Below are 23,854 nucleotides of genomic sequence, written 5' to 3' on the forward strand. Positions count from 1 at the left end.
AAGTCCATTCTTGTCTGGCACATTTTCAATGTAGTCCTGTTAACTCCCAGGCCTCACATCTGTCATATCTCCCTCCTAGAGAGGTTATATACAATCCTGGCCTACAATAATACATAAACTTTTAATTTAACACAGCTGACTCCAAAGAAACAAACTTATTTCAATAAGGTTTTTCAAAGGATATGACAGGAACTTGCTATAGCTGTCACACTCTGAACTATAGATTATCAATAGAGAGGCAGAAGGGAGCAGGTTTTTAAATGTATTTAGGCACCTAAAGATATAGATAGGGTGCTGAGTGGTATTTCAAAAATACTTATGTACCTATGGGCATTAGTTACCTAGGCACTTTTAAAATTTCCAATAGGCACCTGTCTGCATTTGTAGGTACCTAATTGCCTTGAAAAATCTGGTTCTAGATCCTTACAGGAAGCCTTCAATATCACTATTCCATCCAACCCATTTTTAGTGATGCCACCCATCCCACAGGGGTAGCCCAGATTTTCGTGGGTCGGTTTCTGTAAGGACTAATTTGCCATGCCTTCAAGAGAGAATTCCAAATGTATTTCTGGTAGGATCTTATTAAATGCAAACTAACAACAGTGTTCTCCAAGAACTAGCGCCAAACTCTCTCGCTGACTAACCCCACTACAGTGGCATAGGCTTTTACTCTAAAATACAGTGGGATTTTTCATTATGACTTTCAAAAGCATCTCGAAATTGCCCCAAATTACTGAATTGGCTGGGAGCTCCCACTTCTGCTGGGGAAGGAGGTAGGGGAGGGAATTTGAATCTATGACAACTTCCATGGTCTCTGCTACCCCAGTGGGAGAACAAAGCAATCCTGGACGGTGGGGACTTAAGGAGTCACTTGCAGTGCTTCTTTCTCAGACCAGTCCGGGAGATGGTTTTTGTGGAGGTAAAGCGGGTCTCTAAAACATTTTTTGCTAACAAGTAGCTAGCCCGGGGATGCTGGGACCCCTGTTGTTGGCGGCGGTGGGGTGACTAGCGGCTGATTTTTGGCAGGGGGGGGGGAGTGGCTGGGCGGCTCTGCATTTTGAAGGTGGCAACCCAAAGGGAAGCCCCCTGCTCCCCACGCAGAGGCGCCCCTATCTCCCTCAGCTCAGCCCAAACTCGGGGGCAGGGGCAGCGCTACCACCCCCGGCTCCCCCTGCCCGTAGGGGTTTTGTCGGGGCGAGCCCGCCGGCAGGTGAACAGAGCCGGGCTTTGCATTGCGGCGCCGGTTCGCGAATGCTTCCGCTCGGGATCAGCTGACGAGTGAGGAAGTAGCAGCTGCCGCTTGCTGAGCCCTTAATAGAGGCAGAGTAAACAGAGCTGAGTGATTGACCCCCCCCCCCAAGCATAGCCCCACTGACCGAACCCAAGCCCTGCAGCTAGCTCCATTTGCCCCTGTCCCAAGAGGGTTGCAGCTGAGGGGGCATAGCCCAGGCCGCGTGTAGTGTGCAGAGATGGCAGGGGTCGTGGGAAATGGAGCTCAAGTAAGTGCCTGTGTCCAGCTGTTTGCAAACCTACTAGTGGCACTTTTGGCGGGTCTTTCCTTTCTCTTCTACAGCGTGCATGTGTCTGGGTCCGTCTCTTCATGTTTTATTTATAGCTGGAGATAGCCCCGTGCCTGGGGATGCCTTCACTTGTTTCCTCCCCGCCCCGCAAAGAGCTCCATTTATTTATTCATTTCTGCTGCCTGTTATTGCGCAAAGCATTGCCCCTCTTTCACACCTTGTCTTTCCTTTAACGTGGAGAGGCTGGCTGGCTGGCTGGTGGGGGTACCAGGCCTGCCTGGCTATTTTTCAGTAACTTTAAAAAACAAAACAAAAAACACCCTATCCCTTCTTAGTTGCAATGAATGGTGCAAAGGGCATGTGGGGGCTGGGAGAAGCTATTCTAGAGAGGTGAAAGGTGAATCAAACCTCTAGAGTCTAGTTTTTATTTGTTCAGTGTCCAGGCAGGTTAAGTTACTGGAGGGGGAAAAAATTGCACTGAAAAATTGCTTTAGTCACTTGCTTTTTCTGGGGTTAGACTCATGAAGTTTTCCTTCACTTTATACTCTAATAAAACTTATCACTTACTTTAAATAAACTCTTATGAACCTAATTGCCTGCCCAGGTGTAAATACAAAATGCTTTTACTCCTGAGGGGTTGTTAGTATGTTTCTCTTACATGAAAGACCCATAATTTACAAATGTACAAACTCCAGATTCTCCCCTTGCCCCTCCATTCGGTAGTGCATTGTTTCTTTAATTGTTGTCTTTACAATGGATATGGTTTTAGATGTGTTTCCATGGGGAGCACTTAGCATGTGATTCAGATCGGATGTTGTTCATGCAATGGCAAGTAAAAATTGTATTTGTTAAAATAAATAAATCACATCAGATGCAGCTGTTATAAAATTAATACAGTGGATTATTGTTTCTAAAGATAGTTTACTGGCCACACCTATAGAGTTCTTAAGTATAATTATTAACCACTTCAGTGCAGCTGTATGTTTTTCTGAGGCTTTCCTACAGTCTGTCAGGACATAGATATACAACATGTATACATAGTGCATACAACATTTGAAAAGTTTCAGAGTAGCAGCCGTGTTAGTCTGTATTCGCAAAAAGAAAAGGAGTACTTGTGGCACCTCAGAGACTAACAAATTTATTACAGCATAAGCTTTTGTGAGCTACAGCTCACTTCATCAGATGCATTTGGTGGAAAAAACAGAGGAGAGATTTATATACACACACACACAGAGAACATGAAACAATGGGTTTATCATACACACTGTAAGGAGAGTGATCACTTAAGATAAGCCATCACCAGCAGCGGGGGGGGGGGGGGGGGGAAGGAGGAAAACCTTTCATGGTGACAAGCAAGGTAGGCTAATTCCAGCAGTTAACAAGAATATCAGAGGAACAGTGGGGGGTGAGGTGGGAGGGAGAAATACCATGGGGAAATAGTTTTACTTTGTGTAATGACTCATCCATTCCCAGTCTCTATTCAAGCCTAAGTTAATTGTATCCAGTTTGCAAATTAATTCCAATTCAGCAGTCTCTCCTTGGAGTCTGTTTTTGAAGCTTTTTTGTTGAAGGATAGCCACTCTTAGGTCTGTGATCGAGTGACCAGAGAGATTGAAGTGTTCTCCAACTGGTTTTTGAACGTCATAATTCTTGACGTCTGATTTGTGTCCATTCATTCTTTTACGTAGAGACTGTCCAGTTTGGCCAATGTACATGGCAGAGGGGCATTGCTGGCACATGATGGCATATATCACATTGGTAGATGCGCAGGTGAACGAGCCTCTGATAGTGTGGCTGATGTGATTAGGCCCTATGATGGTATCCCCTGAATAGATATGTGGACAGAGTTGGCAACGGGCTTTGTTGCAAGGATAGGTTCCTGGGTTAGTGGTTCTGTTGTGTGGTGTGTGGTTGCTGGTGAGTATTTGCTTCAGATTGGGGGGCTGTCTGTAAGCAAGGACTGGTCTATCTCCCAAGATCTGAGAGAGCGATGGCTCGTCCTTCAGGATAGGTTGTAGATCCTTGATGATGCGTTGGAGAGGTTTTAGTTGGGGGCTGAAGGTGATGGCTAGTGGCGTTCTGTTGTTTTCTTTGTTGGGCCTGTCCTGTAGTAGGTGACTTCTAAGTAGGTGACTTCTGTACCTAAGAGTGGCACCCCACCCCCCACTTTTCTGATATTCTTGTTAACTGCTGGAATTAGCCTACCTGCTTGTCACCATGAAAGGTTTTCCTCCTTTCCCCCCCCTGCTGTTGGTGATGGCTTATCTTAAGTGATCACTCTCCTTACAGTGTGTATGATAAACCCATTGTTTCATGTTCTCTGTGTGTGTGTATATAAATCTCTCCTCTGTTTTTTCCACCGAATGCATCCGATGAAGTGAGCTGTAGCTCACGAAAGCTTATGCTCTAATAAATTTGTTAGTCTCTAACATTTGAAAAGGAAATGGTACTAAGGCAACGAGGGAAATAACTTTTATTGTGTTTTGTGTCTCTGTAAAACTACTGTTACTTGTCATTTTACCTGAAAAGGAAGCTTCCCTTTCTGTGGCTTGTGTCAGGCTTTGTAATGGTATATTGTCCCGAGAGCTTAAGAGTTGGGAATGAGTTTATGGAGTTTTTCAGATAATAGAAAAGCCTATAAATAAATAGGTCATGGGTTCAGTTTCACCCAGGTTGGTAGTGTTTGAATGTCGTTAGCTTGTGAGGGCATCTTTTGACATCTTCAGTTGGTGTAAATTGTCATCTTCTCCATTAGCTTCAGTGACAATTTACATCTGTTGAGAGAAACCTCTACCATCCTTGTCTTCAGTGGGACCCAGACCGTCAGCCAAGTTTGAATGGAGAGTGAATAGTCCTTTGACCTTTTCGAGGATGAGGTGTACAAAGAACATAAATCCTACCACAGGGGCTGTGTGCATGGAGAGAGAAAGCTTATATTATTATTTATTGATCTGTATAATTTTTTATGGATGATTAGAGGGCTCTCCTGTTCCAAAATCACTAATTTCTTTAAAGAATAAATGAAAATATGGGGGGAGACGACTAAAATGTGATCACTATGCTTACTTTTAGCAGAGAAACATGTTCTTCTTATGTATAATGTCATTTGCTTATGGGGAGACTTTCAAAGGGGAGTAAGGAACCCAACTTCTATTGCTTTTCTGTGGGAGTCAGGCACCAAACTCACCCCTTTAAATCTCCCACTTAAGAATTAGTGTATCTTTTTTTTTTTTTTGTCTGACTTTTTAAAAAACCAAACCAAACACCTTTTTATATGAAAGTACTACAGTTGTACCAAGTACGTTGTACCAAGGGTGATTCACGGCTAAAAGAAAAGGAGTACTTGTGGCACCTTAGAGACTAAGAAATTTATTTGAGCATAAGCTTTCGTGAGCTACAGCTCAAGTGAGCTGTAGCTCACGAAAGCTTATGCTCAAATAAATTTGTTAGTCTGTATTCGCAAAAAGAAAAGGAGTACTTGTGGCACCTTAGAGACTAACACGGCTGCTACTCTGAAACCTGTCACGGCTAAAGGTTTCTCTAATAGGATCATTCCTTTACAGATATTTTAGTTAAGTGAATTCCATGTATTGCTTCTAGAAATGGTGATTATGCAGGCAATTGGTTAACTTTGCAGCTGTTGTAAGAAACGGCTTCTGTGGTCATTGTGGTGTGCTGTGGCATGGAATGGATGATTCTTTCTGCCCTAGAGTCTGATAATATCCCTTCTAAACTAAATATTTTCTTAATTTGAATGTGTTCCGAGTGGTATGAAGTTTGTTTCAAAACATGATTCTCTTTCAGACATTGCATATTAACTACAATGTATTTTTAGTATCTGATTCTCTCTTCAGGATACTCCGTTAACAGGAGAACATATGGGCTTCTAGCAGTATGCAGGATAATGCTTAACTGACTAGTAACACTCTCCAGATGTATATTTCTATGGCAGTGAGAGTGCATCAGTCTTAGTATGTATTATCTTTAAATTTTATGAAAAATCCTATTTGGAAACATTCTTCCTGGAATTAATGACATTGTATTGACTGTAACCACACTGCTCACAATGCAAAGTCATTGTAAAATGGTCACATTAAAGGTGACTTGCGTCATACTCTTCAGTATAGAAACTATGTGAGGAAAGAGGGACAAGTGAAGCTAGTGACGGTGACAATATCAATTTAAAATGTGCGTTTAAAAATACCCCAAATTCTTCCATAACTTATCAATAACTATAATGGTGTGAAACAAACATTCACAATAAAACCTGAACTCACACACAACCCACCTTATTTGGGGTTTTGTTATAAACTTTCTAAATTTGGTCCAGGTTGGTTACCCCATATAGGGCACTAAACAGCTGTCAGATAGTAACAACTTTTGGTTATAACCAACCCTGGTTTGGATTTGAACTAGAAAACTAGATATGGAAGGCTCTGGGCCCAATTACTGATCCTCGGCATCTTCCAGTCCCCTCAACCTTGTTGGTCTATAGGATATCTGGGGAGCAGTTTTATCGATCATAAAAAGCAGTCTTGTATCCAAAAAAAGCAAAGGAATGAGACTTGGTCAGTATGGTGCTCCACTCTACCTAGGTATTGCAGTGGGCTGGACAGCCACCATATATTTCAGTATCTATGAGCAATGGGAATGTTGAGGGACCAGTACTTGAAGGCTGATCCTTGCTGTGAAGGAAGTGGGGTAGGGGACAGGGGATTTGGCAGGGACAATAGCTTGTATTGCTTCCTGGTAAATTGCTTTGAGCTGGAAGTAAAAACAATTTTGGAGAAATCTTATTAATACATTACTGGCATTACCTTAGCACCTGGGAATTCTAGTGATGGATGAGGATCCTATTGACTAGGTGTTGCCCTTCTCCATAAGCAGTTTAATCTATAGTAGTACTATGTTAATCTGGATTCTTATAGTGAATGTCAATACCGCCTTTTGAGTGGTTTAAAGTCTTTTCGGGAAGCTTTCTTCCCCTGATGTTGAGTCCTGCTACAATGTGTGGCACTCAGGTTGGGCAGACTTTGATAGGCAACTAAAATTAAGCTGAGGGAGGGGAAGGGAAATTCCTCACTGCAAAAGTGAGTTTTAATTTAAAAAAACAAATTTTTAATGCAAGAAGCTGCTTCCACTGTGAATATGGTGAATGGTCCAGAATTCACTTTTATGTCTTGGATATGGAATTTCATCCTTGCCATGAGAAGCTAGTGGAAATGTAAGAAATTTCACCTGCAATCAGATTTGTGAATAACTTTTTAGAAAGCAAAAATTGAAAGTTTCGTACAGGTCTGTGAACCAAAGTTTCTTGGGGATAATACTTTTATAAAGGTGCTTGGAGGCTTTAATTAATGTTCTTAAATCCTTGGTAAGACACTATGTTAATAATATAATACTTTGCACTAGCATAATTTGAGCAGAATGCGTTGTATTTACCCAAGATAGATTTGACTAGGATACTAAAGTTTAAGATCCCTTCTGTTTTAGAAAGAAAGCCGGATGATCCTGAAGGTAGTACGAATACTCGGGAGTTCACCATTCTTGAGGTATCTTGCTCCCGCCCTGCAAAAAATGACTGGGAGAGGAAGGGCAGAGTCTAAATGACATGCATTCCCATTAATTTTAGGAACCCATCTGGTTACCAATACGTAGGCTCCACCAATACAGAGGCTAAAGAATATGGAAATGTCACCACACTTTAGGAGCATGCACTCGGCCTCGTCAGAGAGAGGTCAAGAGTTAAATCTTCAGATGGGTTGAGCAAATTAGACTTTAGTGATTTGCCTGAGGCCACACAGTGAATTGATGCCAGAGCTGGAATTAAAATAGATATCTTCTGACTCCTGGTCTTTTACCGTGTCCACTAGGCTTGACGCCACCAAATTCCTCTCTTATTTCTACTACTGAAATTATCCTTCACTTGCTGTCCTGATCTCTTCTGTGATCTTGGTGGCAAAATTGTAGTGTACATTTCACCTCAGAGGTGGCTGCGTTTCAGTGGTGGATTGACTGCATCATCTAATTATTAAAATAGATGTCTGTGCATATGCATGTATCTTGTAAAGTGCTTTATGGTCCTTTGGGATGAAAGGCATTATACAAGTAAGACACATGCATGTAAGATGATATTTTATTTTGACGAGGGCTTCGAATATTTCCAAGTCATTAGGATGTTAGCTGTCCAAAGAAATCCCTTTTCTTCCTCCTCCTTGTAGTTGTGAAAGGCAAGTCTTTGTCTTGGTACTAGAATTTATTGCAAGAGCCATGATGAAAGATGTCATATGAAGAAGAGGGAAGAAATTGCTAGGCTGAACTTTGAGGTCTCTATTTTTCAGCTCCATGTATTCAAAGTAAAAATTACTTCACTGTAGTCAGCTATCTTTCTCAGTTGCAGTTACTGAATAAGAATGAATTAAAGGAGATGCAATATTGTATTATCAGATTGAAGTTGTTTTAAGGGATGATTTGTAAAGGTGAAGAATACATTGGCAAGTTGTTGATTATATTTCGGAGAACATGAAATATTATCAAAACAGAACATGAATTACTTTTGTTATTAATTTGTTCCTTATCTGGAATTTGAATGGTTTGGCATTTTGTAGACCAACTGTAAAAGGGACTCTAACTTAGCATTTATATCACTTACAATTAAATATTGTGATGCCCAACTAAGCAGCAAGTTGTCATAAAAGGTAGGATTCCAGCAGTGCAAATCTTACAAATGTCAGCTTTTATTTTTTTTCATAATTCTATTGATTTTTAGTAGCTAGTCAAGGTTGCCATTTCCTTGGTGTAAGTGGTTTACTGGAGAGATGATCCGGCATAGATCTAGAATTCATTACAGCTAATGTCTGGCATTCCTGTTTTATTTTAGTGGGGATTCTTGGAAGAAATAAGACCTAAGACTTCAACCACAATTTTTTGGAGTGTAGCAGGATATATAAACATTGCCATCCGACTGTGTGGGGGTATTGTGGGAGTATCATCAGCCAGTTCATCCTGGCTCAGAGACAAATCCTAGTAGCCTACACGCTTTGCTACCAACAGTTTCCCTAAAAAAATATATATGATAAACAAGGGTGCGGTGTTGTCTGAGCACAGGACTGTAAACCAGGAACTTGTGAGAGTTTAGCTTCGTTTTGGAGCTGATTTGCTATGATGTTAGCTTCCTTACTGGTCATTGGCAACTTACTTGGCCTTTCTGATGTTTCCAGGTTATACAGATAGGGATAATATCTGCCTCACAGAGGAGATGTGAAAACTGACTGACTGTACAGTGCTTTGGAGATTCTGGCCTAAATTCTCAGAAGTAACTAATGATTTTAGGTCAGGCACCCAAAAGGTGATGAACCAAGATGTATCAAAGGGCTTAGAAAGCGTTGAACCTTCTGAAAATCAGCTCTATCTTGGGTGTCTCAAATTGGGCACCCAAAAATCCTTATTCACTTGTGACCAGTTAGGCCAAATAATTAATTGGAGTGCAAAATATGATAAATTACTAACATGCCAAGGTAGGAAATTCCAACCCAATTTACATTTGGCTATGAATTAATAACTGTTAAGCTGATCATAGCAGGAGAAAAGTGAGACTCTGCCTGGAATCCGTAGCACTGAAACTGACATAGCTTGTAAGGTGGTAGTGACCGTTATTTTATTTGCCATGTCATTAGATCAATGAGAAGAAGCAGTATGAGAAACTATAAATTGTTCATTTATTAAATATTTCCTCTTTTTTTTTTTAATTTGTAGGTGTCCTACATTAGTCAAGATTGCAAAGAAATTCCGGAATTTATAGGAAGAAAATATGGAGGTATTGCAAAAAGGCTAGACCTCAGTTTCAACTTGTTAAGGTATGTGACAATGTTTGGTTTCTCAAGTGCAGTATGAGCAGAATCAGACTGTGCCTCCAAAAGTGAAATATTTTCTACTTTTTCATATTTTTAGTTGCTATGTGTATGTTCTTTCTATTTGCATAAGGATAAAAATACATCAAATTGTCTTAATTGTTATCAAAATACATATTGCTATTTTAAAATAGTGGTACTGTTTTTATAGACCTTTATCTTCTATTTAGCATGTTTAATGCATGTGGAGGAATAATGAACTGTTAAGTCTATCAAAAGCTTTTAGCATCAATCCAAATAATACATAATGCAAAGCGTGCATTGTTTTTATTTGCTCTTTTCTGGAGAACAAGCAAAACATTTTTTCTGTGGAAAAAATGGAGAATGAGTCCAACAGTGCTTCATCAGTAGCCAAGTTGCAAGTCAGTGTGCTCTCCTTTACCCCATCTTCCTTGCATATTTACAGTTGTGACCTTCAAAGTTCTGGGATATTGTTTTCCCAGATAGTATGTTAAAATGAATTCATACAATTTAGGCCTCTCTGTGTGTGTGTGTGTATATGTATATGTATATGTATGTGTGTGTATATGTATATGTATATGTATATGTATATGTATGTGTGTGTATATATATATAAAACTCTCCTCATGGAGAAGGCCTCTAAAATTTAATTCAACATAGAGAATTCCATAGGATTGTGCAAAAAACCTATTGAAAGGAGACGAGACATTTTTCTTTAACCTGCATTGAATTTTACAGCAGTTTTGAATAAAACCCTACTCCATCCTTAAGTTTTACTGACTGTTGTGTAAAGGTTACACTTTCCAAATCTGGAATTCCACAGTTTACTTTGGCATAAGCAGGCTTTTTTCTCCAAGTGTGGTAATGGTGTTATTTCCATGGGCTTCAATTGGAGCAGACCCTAAGCCTACTTTTTAAAAATTGTCAGTTGAAAGCAACACTGTAGTATCTTGTTTTTCTAATAGATAAATTAAAAACAGTAGATAACACTTATTATAGATACCCTGTTCCACTGTAAACTCTGAAAGACTGATAATGATTTCGGATACGCAAGAGATAGTGGAGCTAAATAGGCATTGAAGAACAGTCTGTGCATTGTAAATACTAATGACTCTTATAATCTAACATGCTACTTCCTGTCACTGAGAAGGATGTCCTCTAAACCAAAACAAACTTTGAACATAAAACACAAATTTGCTAATAGGATTGTACAGAAACTTCTGCTTCTCAAAACACTTCTAGTGTTCCTCACGGACGTGTGTTTAATGCTTAAACAACATGATTACTCTTCTGTTAGATTTGCCAAAGTAATGGATCTGGACAAAGAATTTGTTTGTGTGTTGTACAAGATTTTGAAGAATAATTCCTTTTCAAACATTTAGTTTATGCCTGAAACATTTAAACAGCACTCATTTGTAATGTAATCTTAAAGAAGATTTTAACATGAACAAAATGCACTGAAGTTGGCAAAGCATTTGAGGGGGGAAAAACCCCTCACGATACTCTTGAATAGTATCCTCACTAGGAGGGAAATCCCTTTTAGGGAAGAGGGAGAAAATAGATGGTAGACCTCAAATGGACTATGAGGTAAGTATGTTACACTAAAATCTACCCATTTATCTCCTTGCTCACCTTTGATCTAGGATAGTGACATTTTGTGATACCATTCAAAAGGCTTAATCCTGCAGTGGATGGAATGAAACAGTAATGGCTAAAACTGTGAGGACAGTTGGCTGCTTGCAATGTTGGAAATTATGGCTTACGTTGAAAAGGAAAATGGTTTCTCCTAGTCACTTCTGGCATTAATTTTATTTTAGAATTGTAGAATATATTAGGGTTGGAAGAGACCTCAGGAGGTCATCTAGTCCAATCCCCTGCTCAAAGAAGGACCAACACCAACTAAATCATCCCAGCCAAGGCTTTGTGAAGCTAGGCCTTAAAAACCTTTAAGGATGGAGATTCCCTAGGTAACCCATTCCAGTGCTTCACTACCCTCCTAGTGAAATAGTGTTTCCTAATATCCAACCTAGACCTCCCCCACAGAAACTTGAGACGATTGCTGCTTGTTCTGTCATCTGCCACCTCTGAGAACAGCCTAGCTCCATCCTCTTTGGAACCCCTCTTCAGGTAGTTGAAGGCTGTTATCAAATCCCCCCTCGCTCTTCTTTCATGCAGACTAAATAAGCCCAGTTCCCTCAGCTTCTCCTTGTAAATCATGTGTCCCAGCCCCCTAATCATTTTCATTGGCCTCCCCTGGACTCTCTCCAATTTGTCCACATTCCTTCTGTTGGGGGGGGGACCAAAACTGGACGCAATACTCCAGGTGTGGCCTCACCAGTGCCGAATTTTTACAAGAGAAGAGAGAGACTAAGGTTCCCTTGTTTGTTACTATTTGAGCCAGGATAGAAATGCAAATTCACATACTTGACACATCATATCTCAAGTGTTGATTTGTATTACTGTACTCTGAAAACCAGTGTATCATTATAGCATATTTGACAGGGTCAGGCCAGATGGCTATAGGAGAGTGATTATAAGGCAGATGTATTAGCCCCAGGTTGAGTAGGTCCCTTTTCCCTGGGTAAGGCAACAGGGAAGGTTTCAGAACACTCAGGAACCTTCTGGAAACAATTAAGACAGACAGGCTGAATAGTACACCTGCAGCCAATCAAGAAGCTGCTACAGTCAATGAAGGCAGGCTAATCAGGGCACCTGGGATTAAAAAGGAGCTCATTCCAGGTTGTGGGGGGTGGGTGTGTGAGTGAGTGAGGAGCTAGGAGCAAGAGGCACTAGGAGCTGAGAGTGAGAACGCTTACTGTTGGAGGACTGAGGAGTACAAGCATTATCAGACACCAGGAGGAAGGTCCTATGGTGAGGATAAAGAAGGTGTTGGGAGGAGGCCTTGGGGAAATAGCCCAAGAAGTTGTAGCTGTCGCACAGCTGTTTCAGGAGGCACTCTAGACAGCTGCATTCCACAGGGCCCTGGGCTGGATCCCAGAGTAGAGAGCGGGCCCAGGTTTCCCCCAAACCTCGCAACTCCTGGTCAGACACAGGAGAAGTTGATCTGGACTGTGGGTTCACGAAAATGGCCAAATTGAGCATCCTGCTATGAATCTCTGAGGTGAGCAAATCCGCCAATAAGTGCAAGAGCCCCCAAGGTAGAGGAGGAACTTTGTCACACATAAGACAGAAAATGTATTTGTGGAAGTTCATAGCCTTAAGTGATGTGCATTTGGTGGGGATGTCATGGGCTTTGGCTGAAGTAGTTTTAAACAGTGAAATCTTTTCATCCTACTTCATTTGCTTGAAGAAATGACAGTGCTGTAGTATAGGGAGGTATTTTCTGATTTAATAATAATTATCTTATTAAAAAATGTAAAAAGCCTGATTTGGTCTCCTTAAAAGCCATTTTTTGGAAAATGGGGAAGGAATGATAATATACAGAAAGTTTCTTTATTGATATAGAGGGATTTAGCTTGATGGGGGTGGGTGGGAAACAGTCAGTCAGTCCCACGGAAGACTGGAATGGTATTGCATCCAGTCAAGGGGTCATAATAAAGATTAGGGGAGATTTGTGTTCTGCTGGCAGTTTAATTTTATTTCTGTCTTGTAATTTATGGCTGGGTACTTTCACTTGGGATAGTCTTCTTTTATTTCTTTTGTATACAAATCTAAATAACCGTTCTTGAACTTCTCATTTTGACCATTGAGAGGTTATTGCATCAGAAAAGGAAACATCCCATATCTCTTATAGAAATGGTTGATATAACTGGAATGGTGGTTACCAACTGCTAGACAGTTAACTACATGAATGCTTGCAAATCTATAGGATTTTTTTTTTATAAAGCATTTGGTGGGCATTAAAAATTATAGGATGGGGAGAAAAGAAGAAAGAGACCTGATAGGAGAAAACTGTTAATTCAGTTTATATTGCGAATGAAACAAATGGTAGTATGTGTTCTTTTAGGGCCCAGTCCTATTTTTACTGATGTCAATGGAAGCAAGGCAAGGCATAGCTTGCTAAGGGATCATCCTCACACAGTAGACAAAATGCCTTAAGTATTATGTGGCCAGAAAGGGTGATAAAAGATGTCTCTCAATCTAGCAATAAAAGTAAGACAACTTCATTGACGCATTACAATAGGAAGCTTTGTTTTTAAAAACTAAATTACTTGCAATCACATCTTATTTAACATCACTATGATAAATCTAGTCAGTGAAAAATAGCATTAAGAGAAAAGTATCTGTTAAAGATAATGATGCTTGCAGCAATTTTCTGCTTTATCCTCTGAGAGGATTATGCACTGCTGTTTGACCAGGTGACATTAGATTGCCAGAAGCAATGGTACAGGTTGCAGACTTGTGATTTCTGGCATTGGATTCTCCTCTAGCCTCTTACATTCATCCAGGAAATATTGCTAACTTTGTAGGAGGCTAGGTTTCTAATATACTGCCTAATATTGCAAAATGGCTTTTAATATGGTGAATGGAATACATTAGATGACTTGTTTCTTAAAACTGTTCAAGAAGCCACAATATTCTCTATTATCAGTGAATTGTGTAGGTACCGACTGGCAATATAAATAACTTCATAGCAGACATGAAGACAGCAGGTAGGTGAGTGCCTCAATTAATTGTTCTTGAGGCCTTTGAAGTAACTACAGAATCTATGATGTCAGGGAAAAGTAGCTGAAAACCAACTGGTGTTGATGATTGACAAAGATGATACATGCAAAGAAGTAGGGAAGGATCAGCCATGCATGCTGGTTTGTAATAAAGAATGGTAACTCGGAAAGTAGCTGTGCACAGAACTTTACTTGCCACTATCATGACATCTGTTGTGCACATCACTTGGAAATAATTAATGAGATGCACAAAATGCAGTTACTTTCCATTCTTTCCTTTGGTTCTTCTCAGTTCTAGTTGGGATGACAGACCCGTTTAGGTCATAATGAAAAAATTATTTCAGATCAGTTCAGCTGACTCTAGAATGTTTTTAAGAATGAGATATAACACATTATTAAAGATCCTTCAGATGCTTGGCTGGAAATAAGCTTTTAACTCTAGGTGGTGGTTCTTTGTTGTTCTGGCATTGGGTTTTTAAATTTCCTATATGTTCATCTGGACTTGAAATTCATACACTTAGAGTTGGGGATGACACCGCTAGACTGGTGTGGGCATCTTCTGTCATATAACTTGAGTGGCAGCCATTTTGAATCTGTGTCGAGGGGTGGTGGGAGTGGGCGAAAGGATTCTTCAGTTTCTAGCCTTAAAAATGAGCTGTTTCCCCCACACTAATGTTTAAATACTCCATTTTGCAGCAAAACATGTGTTAGTCATGGCTGCTGAATGAGAGCACAATAAACCCTGTTTTTTGTAGAATACTTTGGAGTCCACAGTTCTCATAATATGTAGAAAGCAAGTGTACTAGCCTTTTATTTGAGACCAAAATGATATAGGGGGCAACAGCTGAAATGCAAAAGTAATGAGGCATTGTTTGTTGAAGAGATGACAGCTGGAAAGCTTCAGTGAAGTGGGTTTGAAGGAGGGTAGTTAATTGGGGGAACTGGAAGCAAGAAGTTGCCCCTCGTGTAGGGGTTTTCCTGAAAGGAGGTAGTAACTAAGAGCTGAGTATGAGACAGAGGCAAATAAGCAGAGAGGATACAATAACAAGGAATATGAGAAGCAGAGAAGATACAGGAAGATGAGATGTAGGTTGAAGTGCAGGGACCTGTAGATAGTAACCATCCGTTGTGTACATTTTATCAGCTTGAAGAGAGGAGGAAAAAAAAAGATTGGAAGTTTGATTTACTGTTTCAGCTGAATCTGTCTGCTAGTTTTCTCTCTTCACACTAAAGATTAAATGGATATTGGTGTTTGGGTGACGCACATGATCTGCATGGGTGCCCTGTTAAGCTAAATAATATTGCTGGCTGGCTAATTGAGAAGCCAGTCTAATTCTTTGCTCAGTGTTTGAAATTTGTGGATTTCCTCCCTTTTTTCCGTTCAGAAATTCCCTCTGGTTTTAAGAAAAGGAGGACTTGTGACACCTTAGACTAACAAATCCAGAAGTCCTCCTTTTCTTTTTGCGGATACAGACTAACACGGCTGCTCCTCTGAAACCTCTGGTTTTAATTGCTGAAGAGGAGGGAAGGGTAATTCTCAGCTCTTGGCCAATGAAGGAAGATTAATCCCATAATTGGGTTTACTGAAATGTATCTATATCTCCCCCACCTTCCCCAGGTGCAGATTATTTCTTCTAGGAGCATGAATAACTTATGCTGTGTGCACATGCATAATTGCCACTGTTGAGCTGGGGGGGCATGTATGCAAAAATATATCCCTGAACCCTTTGGGCCTGTGCAGTGTCCTATCCATGGGCTATGGTGGGGAGCAGGCAATTCTTTGCCTCTGTGCTTCTCTTCTTGTCTGCATGTATGTGAAAGTTCAAGATAGAATCTGGCCCGCATTTTTAGAGGGCACATTCTTCTTAGCTCCAAGGAGGATTTTATATTTCTGCCTTTTTTCCATCCTGCCCTTGTTGCAGAAATAAAAGACTCAGAACAGGGAGATGAACAACATAAGTTTAAAAAAAAAAATCAAGATAAAGCATGACACTTTTTTTTTAAAGCCTTGAGACTGATCTTTATAGCGTTTAGAAATGTTTAATAAAATGCACTATTGTTAAAACTTTTTGATGGGTTTATTTATAAGGTAGAGAAATATTTTCACCGTAATTGGGTAACTCTTAATAGTAGCAATTGCATATTTATCAGTGTGAGGGGCTGTTATTAATGTAGCTGTCATGCACAAACACATTTCTTCATTAAATCCATTTAGTATGTGCATTATTCCGTCTAGAATGTCACCAGGACATCAAAGCCCCCTTAGGCATAAGAGCACAGTGCCCTGCTGTGGCTGCAGAAAGGGCTTGATCAATAAATGTAACATGTTAATGCAGAGCAAATAGAATAAAAGATTTCTTTGACAAGACATGAAAAATCACCTTGTGGCAGCTGGCATGGTGATGCCATTTCAGCAGAGACACTAGCAAAGTTGATCTGACAAGTAAAGAGGAGAGATGATGGTTATAAGGTGCTTTTGTTTCAAACTTCTTTCTTGACCTGTCAGGATTTGAAGGAGTCTGAATGGCCCTTTTTTGTCGTGTGAAAATTGTAGACTTAGGCAGTTATGAAGCAGTTATCTCTTCTCAAATTGTGAATGCTGCTATTTAATTGATTCACTTAGCATTTGAAACTGTCACACATTAATAATTGCTAAATCCTGTAGATACTGCTCCAGTGTGTCATGCTTAAATGTGTAGTTATCAGAAAATTAATATCCTTAATGAACCGGTGCTTTCAAACTAGCATTGCATGAAATCTCTTATACCTTCAGCAAATGAAAGGGCATATCAGCCAGTTTTCAGAAAAACTCCTTGTGACACTTTGCGCTTTTTTTTTTTTTTTTTTGATGCCCAACAAATGCCAGCTTTGCTTTGGGTACATAGTGTGCTCAATGACAATAAATATAGTAATTATACTGGAGTTAGTAATTAATATAATTATAGTCAATTACGACAAATACAGTGCAGAGCTAAATAAATGAGAGGGGAGAAATTAGTAACCTAATTGATTTATCTTGCATGCTGCTGCTTTTGCAACTGGCAGTTTCTGAAGGAAAAAAGTATTGTTTACAAATACCAGATTGTGTTTTGAAGTTATGTCTTGTCTCTCTTTCCCACTCCTTTCGCATGCTTAAGTGAAAAAGATTGAAATTGGAGAAGGGGAAATTGCTGTTTATCTGCATCAGACTGAACATTGAATCTAAAACAAAACGTGTGCCTTAATTTTTTACAGTTGATAACTTACAATTTTTCTGAGTATTAAAGAAAAAAACATGACCTCTGTTTCTACACAGAAGAAAATGCAGCTGTACTCATTGGTATGGTACCAAATTGGTGGTGGATTATTTTAGTCCTTTAGGTGTGCTTAAATTTAGATATACACTTTTGCTCTGGGTTTTGTTATGTTGGTTCTCTCTGATAAGTACTGCACACAGAGTAGCTAAAGAGAGAACTTGAATCTTTATTCAAGCAGTCAAAATGTGCTGGTACAGTATGCTTTCATTTATCCATTCTTCAAATAAAATGCTGTTCAGACAACCATTTGGATCGCAACAGACGCACAGTATTTTAATTTATTCACATTATAATTTCCTATTTATAGACTATTTATACTGTGTTGGCTGAAATAAGAGTATTGGAGATAGGTGGTTAATGTGTTCCATTTTCCTGTTTTTCTTTCAAGCAGTTTATTATAAGAGAATGAATGTATTTAAGTATGGAAGATTGTGTATCACTATTCTGATTTTTAAAATACTTAACAGTAACATGATATTTTTTTTATAAAGCAAGGAGTGCCTTTCTGAGATGAATGGTTTTAAAATACCTTGTTTAGAAGTTTTAAGCTTAACGGTACAGCTCTTTTAAAAATTTGACTCGTATACACTGACCTCACCAAAGAGATTTTGTTACACTAGAAAAGTAATGTTAACTATGCAAATAACTAAGTAGCATCAGAAACCTGTTGGGAAATCTGTTCAACTTAAATGTGTGAGTTTTCATTTAGAAGTGTGGGCAGTTACTTAAACTTTATTCCTGTGCAAATATTGCATGATCTCCTGAAGTATTGTGTTTTTTAAAAAGCATTAAAATGCTGTCAGTGTCTTAGAATCATTAAATGTACACTAGGAATGTTTAGCATGGTCCTTCTTTACATTCAATTAATTGGGAAATCAATTTGCTAAATGAAATATGTAATCATAACATTTTATTTTGTTTACATACAAGGAGTCATTTACATTTAAAATTTACAGACTTAATGGGTCTTTTAGATGAAGTCTCACCTGTTTTAATAAACAGTATAGATGCAGAAAGTCTCTCTATTGAGAATAATTATGAACTAGTTTTATTCTATTCGATAAGACTAAAGACCAATCTGGTAATGGTTCACACTTATATGTTAAGGTGAAAAAAGAGCTGTTTAGGATAAACTTTATCAAATTTGTGCACATTAAGAGTGTGCATCTGTTGGAGTGGAGGGAAAGAACTTCCAGGTTTTTTAATAACTGGTATAATTTTGATCTGCAATATTTATTCCAGTATTACTGGTTGATAGAACATATCATGGGATATGTCCTTTTTATTTTTGTCTTTTTTTTTTTTTTTCCCCTTCCTCTTTCTGACAAGCAGCATTTCGCGAGGGAGTAGATGTGATCTGGATGATGTATGAAGGAAGTCTCATCTTTTAAGTTGGGCTATATTTTTATTTAATTATTTTTACTATAAAAGATTACTTTGTCTTAATATTCTGTAGCTTTAGAAATAGTTTCGAGTTAAATACCATGTATGCGTTCTAGTATTTGGTAAACTTTAAAACTTGACTTTGAAAGTTCTTCTTGGAAATATTTTTTATTTGAATACAACAGACATGTACGCGCTTGTGTGTGGTTTTTCTTTTTTTTCCTCTACTGTGGATTACTTCTAATAATTAGTGTACTGTTGGTCCACAGAGCAACTAAACTAATTACACAATACAGTGCAAGTTGTATTTTTATATTTAACTGTAATTTCAGCTGACCACTCCGGGCATGCAAATTCTTCCTCCCAGCTCTCAAAAGATGCATAATAAATAGATGAAGAAATAAAACTTACAGTATGAAATATTTGATTTCTATTTGATAAAATGTCATATATCACAGGTATCTTTTGAAATCCCAATAGAAGCTCTTGTCCATTGATCCTTGGTTGCCTTTTTATGGCCACACAGTCACCAACTGGCAACAGACTGTGAAAATGCTGTAGTTTATATATCCCCGACCCCCAGTGCTGGCCATTATCCATTGATTTTAGTGTATGTGTCAGATCAGAAGCAAAGAATTGTACTCTGTCCTATATTCTCTCAAGAAGGTTTAACACTGGAAAGAGTCATCTTGAAGCATATCACATTCCAGAGTTGGGGTGAAAGCTGCTTTTGGAGATTTTTTTTGGGTCACTATGGATTTTACAGGTTTTAATAGAGAATTCTTGGGAGGATTATTAGGGCTTTAGGTTTGCCATAGCAAAAATGTTAACCTCCCTTTCCCCCCTGACATATAGAGACAGTTATGATGTTTTAAAAATTAAAATAATGAAAGGTCATGGACCTGAACCACTGTCTCCTTAAATTCAATATTAACATTTCATATATGGAGGACTGGATTGTTTTGGGAATATAGAGCTTTCATCTCTAGGTTGTTGGTTCAAATCTGAAGTAGTGGTAAAATCATGGTCCTCATTGAAGTCGAAAGTAAAACTCACCTATGACTTCATGGGGGGCCAGGACTTCACTCTAGAACTGTAATGACCAAAAGCTGTTGAGATGGCTGTTTGATGGCCTATGGGAAATGACAACGGTTCCTAGTAGACAACTCTTCACTGCAAAACTACCATTCCATTTGTCAGTAATCAGCAACTGTATTGGTTGGCATTCTCAGAGGTGCCAAGGATTAAACGGCCCATCAAGGAATGACCTCTTCATCTCAATCTGGTCCCCTAAGGTTGTGATCGAAGTATGTTGCTAGAGTGATGTTGGGAAGTTCATGGTGCTTGTACTGGACCTTTTCTTTGGCTAAACGGAGACCTTCTCTCTCTCGAGCTCTCTCATGTTTGGCACCTGCCATGACTGCTAAAACTAATAAACGTAAAACAAAAAACATCAAAACCTACAAGCTTTTTTTAAAGGATAGGGTTTATGAAAAACTTTGACTAAGAGTGCTTGAAGAGGAACAGAATCCATGACTCCTTTTAGAGATGTTTACTGTGGAATACTGGTGAATGTGGTGAGACGCACACCGGTTAAACTGCCAGAGTTTAACTTACCATCTGTAGGAAAATGTGGGCACTTGTAGTTGTGTGTATTTGGACTGGTTTTGTCACTGTTTTAGGAGTGATGTCAGACTCTGAAGTAGCATCTTGACCACTCTTGCTTGGTTGGTTAGTGGTTGTGAGGCTAAAGAAGTTTTTTAAATATCTGGTACAGATCACTAGTGTAGTCGGGATACAAAATTTGGCCATTCTAGAATTACTGTGTTCCTAATTTCTTCCCCTTTTGCCCCTTCCCTCCCAAAAACCAACAAAAAAAAATCACTCTTCTGTCACTACTGTCCTGTAACAATGGTGAAGAATAGCTGAGAGAGTTGCAATCTAACACTGAACAAGAAACTTCACTAGAAGGAGGAAAACTGTTATCCCTAAAGCCTCTCTCTCTCTTTCTTTCTCAGCTTCACTGCAGAGCTTCTGCCCATATCCTTCCCCTGCCATGTGCCTGCCTAGGTTCCTGCTGCAGATTTAAAGAAATAATTTTATTAAGATAATGTTGAAATAAAAAGAAAACTAAAAATAAAAATAAAAATGGTTTAGGCATAGAAGTTTCTGGTTATCAGGGAATAAGGTACAGATTATCAAGGGGTGCAAAATTCAGTTTAGGAGCAGGTGGCATAAGGAATACATAATCTGCAATCTCTCCGATTGGGGGTAAAAGTTTAACGGGTCAAAGTTCAGACATTGAGATGTATGGGGGGTATGTTGTCCATATAATGGCTATGTTCAGTTGTGGAGTATAATGAGCGGGTATGATGATGAGGATGGATCTACCCGCATTTGGTGGGATTTAATGTTCAGTGAGTTTATGGTTCCAGTTCATATGGTCCAATGGGGAAAAAAAAGTCTCTCAGTCCCTTTCCCATGGTTGATGCATGATGTTGTACTGGCTCACACCTCCTGGTACTGCTGGTGATGTGTTCGATTTAGATGTCCCTGGACCATCGGATTGTGTCCGAGACCATGAGGCGCTGCATGAGCCGTGCGTACCGTCGACCGATCCTGCAGGTCCGCAGCACATGCTCGTTGCAGGGGTCCCAAGCGCCCAGGGCTCCGACAATCAGGCATCCATCTGCACCTCTTAGCCCTTCGCTCTCAGGGTGTTGGCCAGGGGGGCGTATTTTTCCAGCTTATGAGCTCGGGATTCGCGGAAGGCCGGGGTTCTGTTCTCAAAGGAGACCGTGATGTCGATGAGGATGATCTCTTTCTGGTCCTCGTCGGTGACTACCACGTCAGTTCGCAACTGGCTGTCTGTCTCGGGGATGGTGGAGTTCATGTCGACCTCCCCCAGGCACGGTGCGATGGCTTTCATCAGCCGATTCTGGATGGCGTTGTGGCGCAGCTGCCAGGCTCTGGAGTGGGGCTTGCAGCTGCACGGGACGTGGGGCAGGGTCTCGTTGGAGTAGCCGCACTTCCTGCAATGCTTGTCTCGGTTCCCGTGGCGGACGGCTCCGTTGAGTAGGATGCAGTTGAGCTGGGCGCGGTGGATGAACCGCCAGTCGGCGAAATGGGTGAAGCTGCCCCCGGCGAGGAAGTGGTTGCTGGCGTCCCACTTGCTGGTAAGTTTGAAAACTTTACCCTGGACTGGTTTACGCTTCAGGGTTTCCATGTACAACGAGTGGATGGCCACGTAGTACACACATTCTCACCACCAGTAGAAGGAGGAAGGAATTCCTGCCCCACCTCTCCCAATTGCCCACTGAATGATTTCACTATGAAAACAAGTTGTTGACATTTGGCATGTAAACTCCAGTATGGTTTCTGTCAGTGCATTGTTCGTGTGCTTTATCCATGTGGTTTTGTCTAGTTGATACTGTTTTTGCCGTCTTGTATATTATATAAGTCATGTTAGAGAATATTCTTTTATAGGTTAAAAATCCTCACCTAATGGAAAAAGTATAGGAAAACCTGTATCATGGATGTGTGAAAGGCCAGTGCGTTTTTCAGACTAGGAAGCAGTCAGCATGTCAGATGGGGGTGTGTGTGTGTGTGTGTACCTGTGTTTAGGGTCATAGAGAATGTAGTGTTATAGCTCGGTGCTGAGCTTTCACTGAACAGATGCTGCCAGTCATGTGAAGTTGTGATTTTAATTTAGTCCTCTTGGTCAATCAGAGGCTAAGCTGAGACTCTTAAACTCATTTTGTATCTGGGCGGCTCTATTTCAGAAAGGAATGTCTTTGGCAAAGTTGGAAAATCAGCTGTCTACTTATCTAAATATCTCCTTTCCTTATAATAATTGTTTTTTCTCCATTTTAACTCTTATACCTGCTGGAGGAAGGGTAACTGACATGCTTTATACAACAGAGCCCAGAAAGCTGCTGCATTTTCAGATTGACAGATTTGTAGCTGGCATTTGATTTTTTTGATATGCTGAAAAGAGGTAAAAGCAACTTTAAAAGCATAAAAGTAAATCAAATGTTAAATAATGCAAACTATTGGATATTATGAAAAACTGTTTCACTAGGAGGGGGGTGAAGCACTGGAATGTTACCTAGGGAGATGGTGGAATCTTCATCCTTGGGTTTTTAAGGCCTGGCTTAACAAAAATGTGGCTGGGATGATTTAGTTGGGGTTGGCCCTGCTTTGAGCAGATGTTTGGAATAGATGACCTTCTGAGGTCTTTTACAACCCTAATCTTATGATTCTATGAACTACACAATGAAGAGGACCTCATCCAAAGCCCTTTGAAATCAAATAGGCTCCTCGTGACTTCAGTGGGCTTTTGAACTAACCCTTAAAGTGCTTAAGTCTCCAACTGCACAGGAAAACATAGGGTATGTCTACACTGCAGTGTAAGCTCATACTTGAGTCCTGGCTCAAGCATAACTTCCCTTGCAATTGTACTGACCCAGGGTCCCAGACCCTACAGGGCTTGACGGTCCGAGCTTGAGTTAAGTCAGGATCCAAGTCCGAACTCTATTGCTTTGCAGTGCAGACACAGTGCCTCTTGACTCAGGTCCCTGAAGTCCACCAGAAGTATCCCATCCTTCCATGGGACAACTTACTTAGTTCTCTCTTTCCCAACAATCTGCAATCCACTCTTTTGAAAATGGAAGCCAACACCTCCTGTTTGAGAGCAGCAGCAGCTCAGGTCAGCGTTAACCCATTCTCTTCTATTCTGATCTGGCAAGCACATTGTCAGAGAGCCTCCTGGATTTGCAATAGAGCACTAACTGATCAAGCCTTTTGCAAAGCAAGATGCTTCAAGCTTCCTGTAATGTGCAGAGCAGGCAGTAAAATTTTCCCACAGTGCATTACAGTGCCAGGGCTATAGCAACCCCATTTCATGTGTTTGGCGGGGGCACTAGGGACTCTGGGATATGATTATTTGTCTTTGGTCTGTATGCTGCAGTGTGGACACCAAAGCCCTAAGTTCAAGAGTGGGTTAAAACAGTCTTAATGTTAAAACACAATGTAGATGCTCAGGCCCAGGGTTCCTTAGTATGGGTCAGCACACTCAAGTCCCAGTAACCCTGGGCTTACATTGCTGTGTAGACATGCCCATAGTGACTTCCAAACTCTGCTAATAGAAGCTGGCATTT

At 40.1% G+C, this 23,854-nt stretch overlaps 1 protein-coding gene across 4 annotated transcripts in view; it reads left to right on the forward strand.

Annotated features, from left to right (window-relative positions):
* Positions 1-1,212: 1,212 nt before the first annotated feature.
* The window catches only part of LRMDA (leucine rich melanocyte differentiation associated), a 959,691-nt gene continuing 937,049 nt past the window's right edge, over positions 1,213-23,854 (forward strand). Inside the window, exons 1-2 of one of the 4 annotated variants that reach the window (XM_038411757.2) lie at positions 1,213-1,499; positions 9,276-9,376. In XM_038411757.2, the coding sequence (XP_038267685.1) occupies positions 1,470-1,499; positions 9,276-9,376 (131 nt within the window). In that variant the 5' untranslated portion in view covers positions 1,213-1,469. The remainder of the gene's footprint in view (positions 1,500-9,275; positions 9,377-23,854) is intronic. The other 3 variants (XM_038411761.2, XM_043518074.1, XM_043518073.1) reach the window with 3 other exon arrangements.

This window comes from Dermochelys coriacea, chromosome 7 (assembly GCF_009764565.3).
Source record: "Dermochelys coriacea isolate rDerCor1 chromosome 7, rDerCor1.pri.v4, whole genome shotgun sequence".
NCBI lineage: Eukaryota > Metazoa > Chordata > Testudines > Dermochelyidae > Dermochelys > Dermochelys coriacea.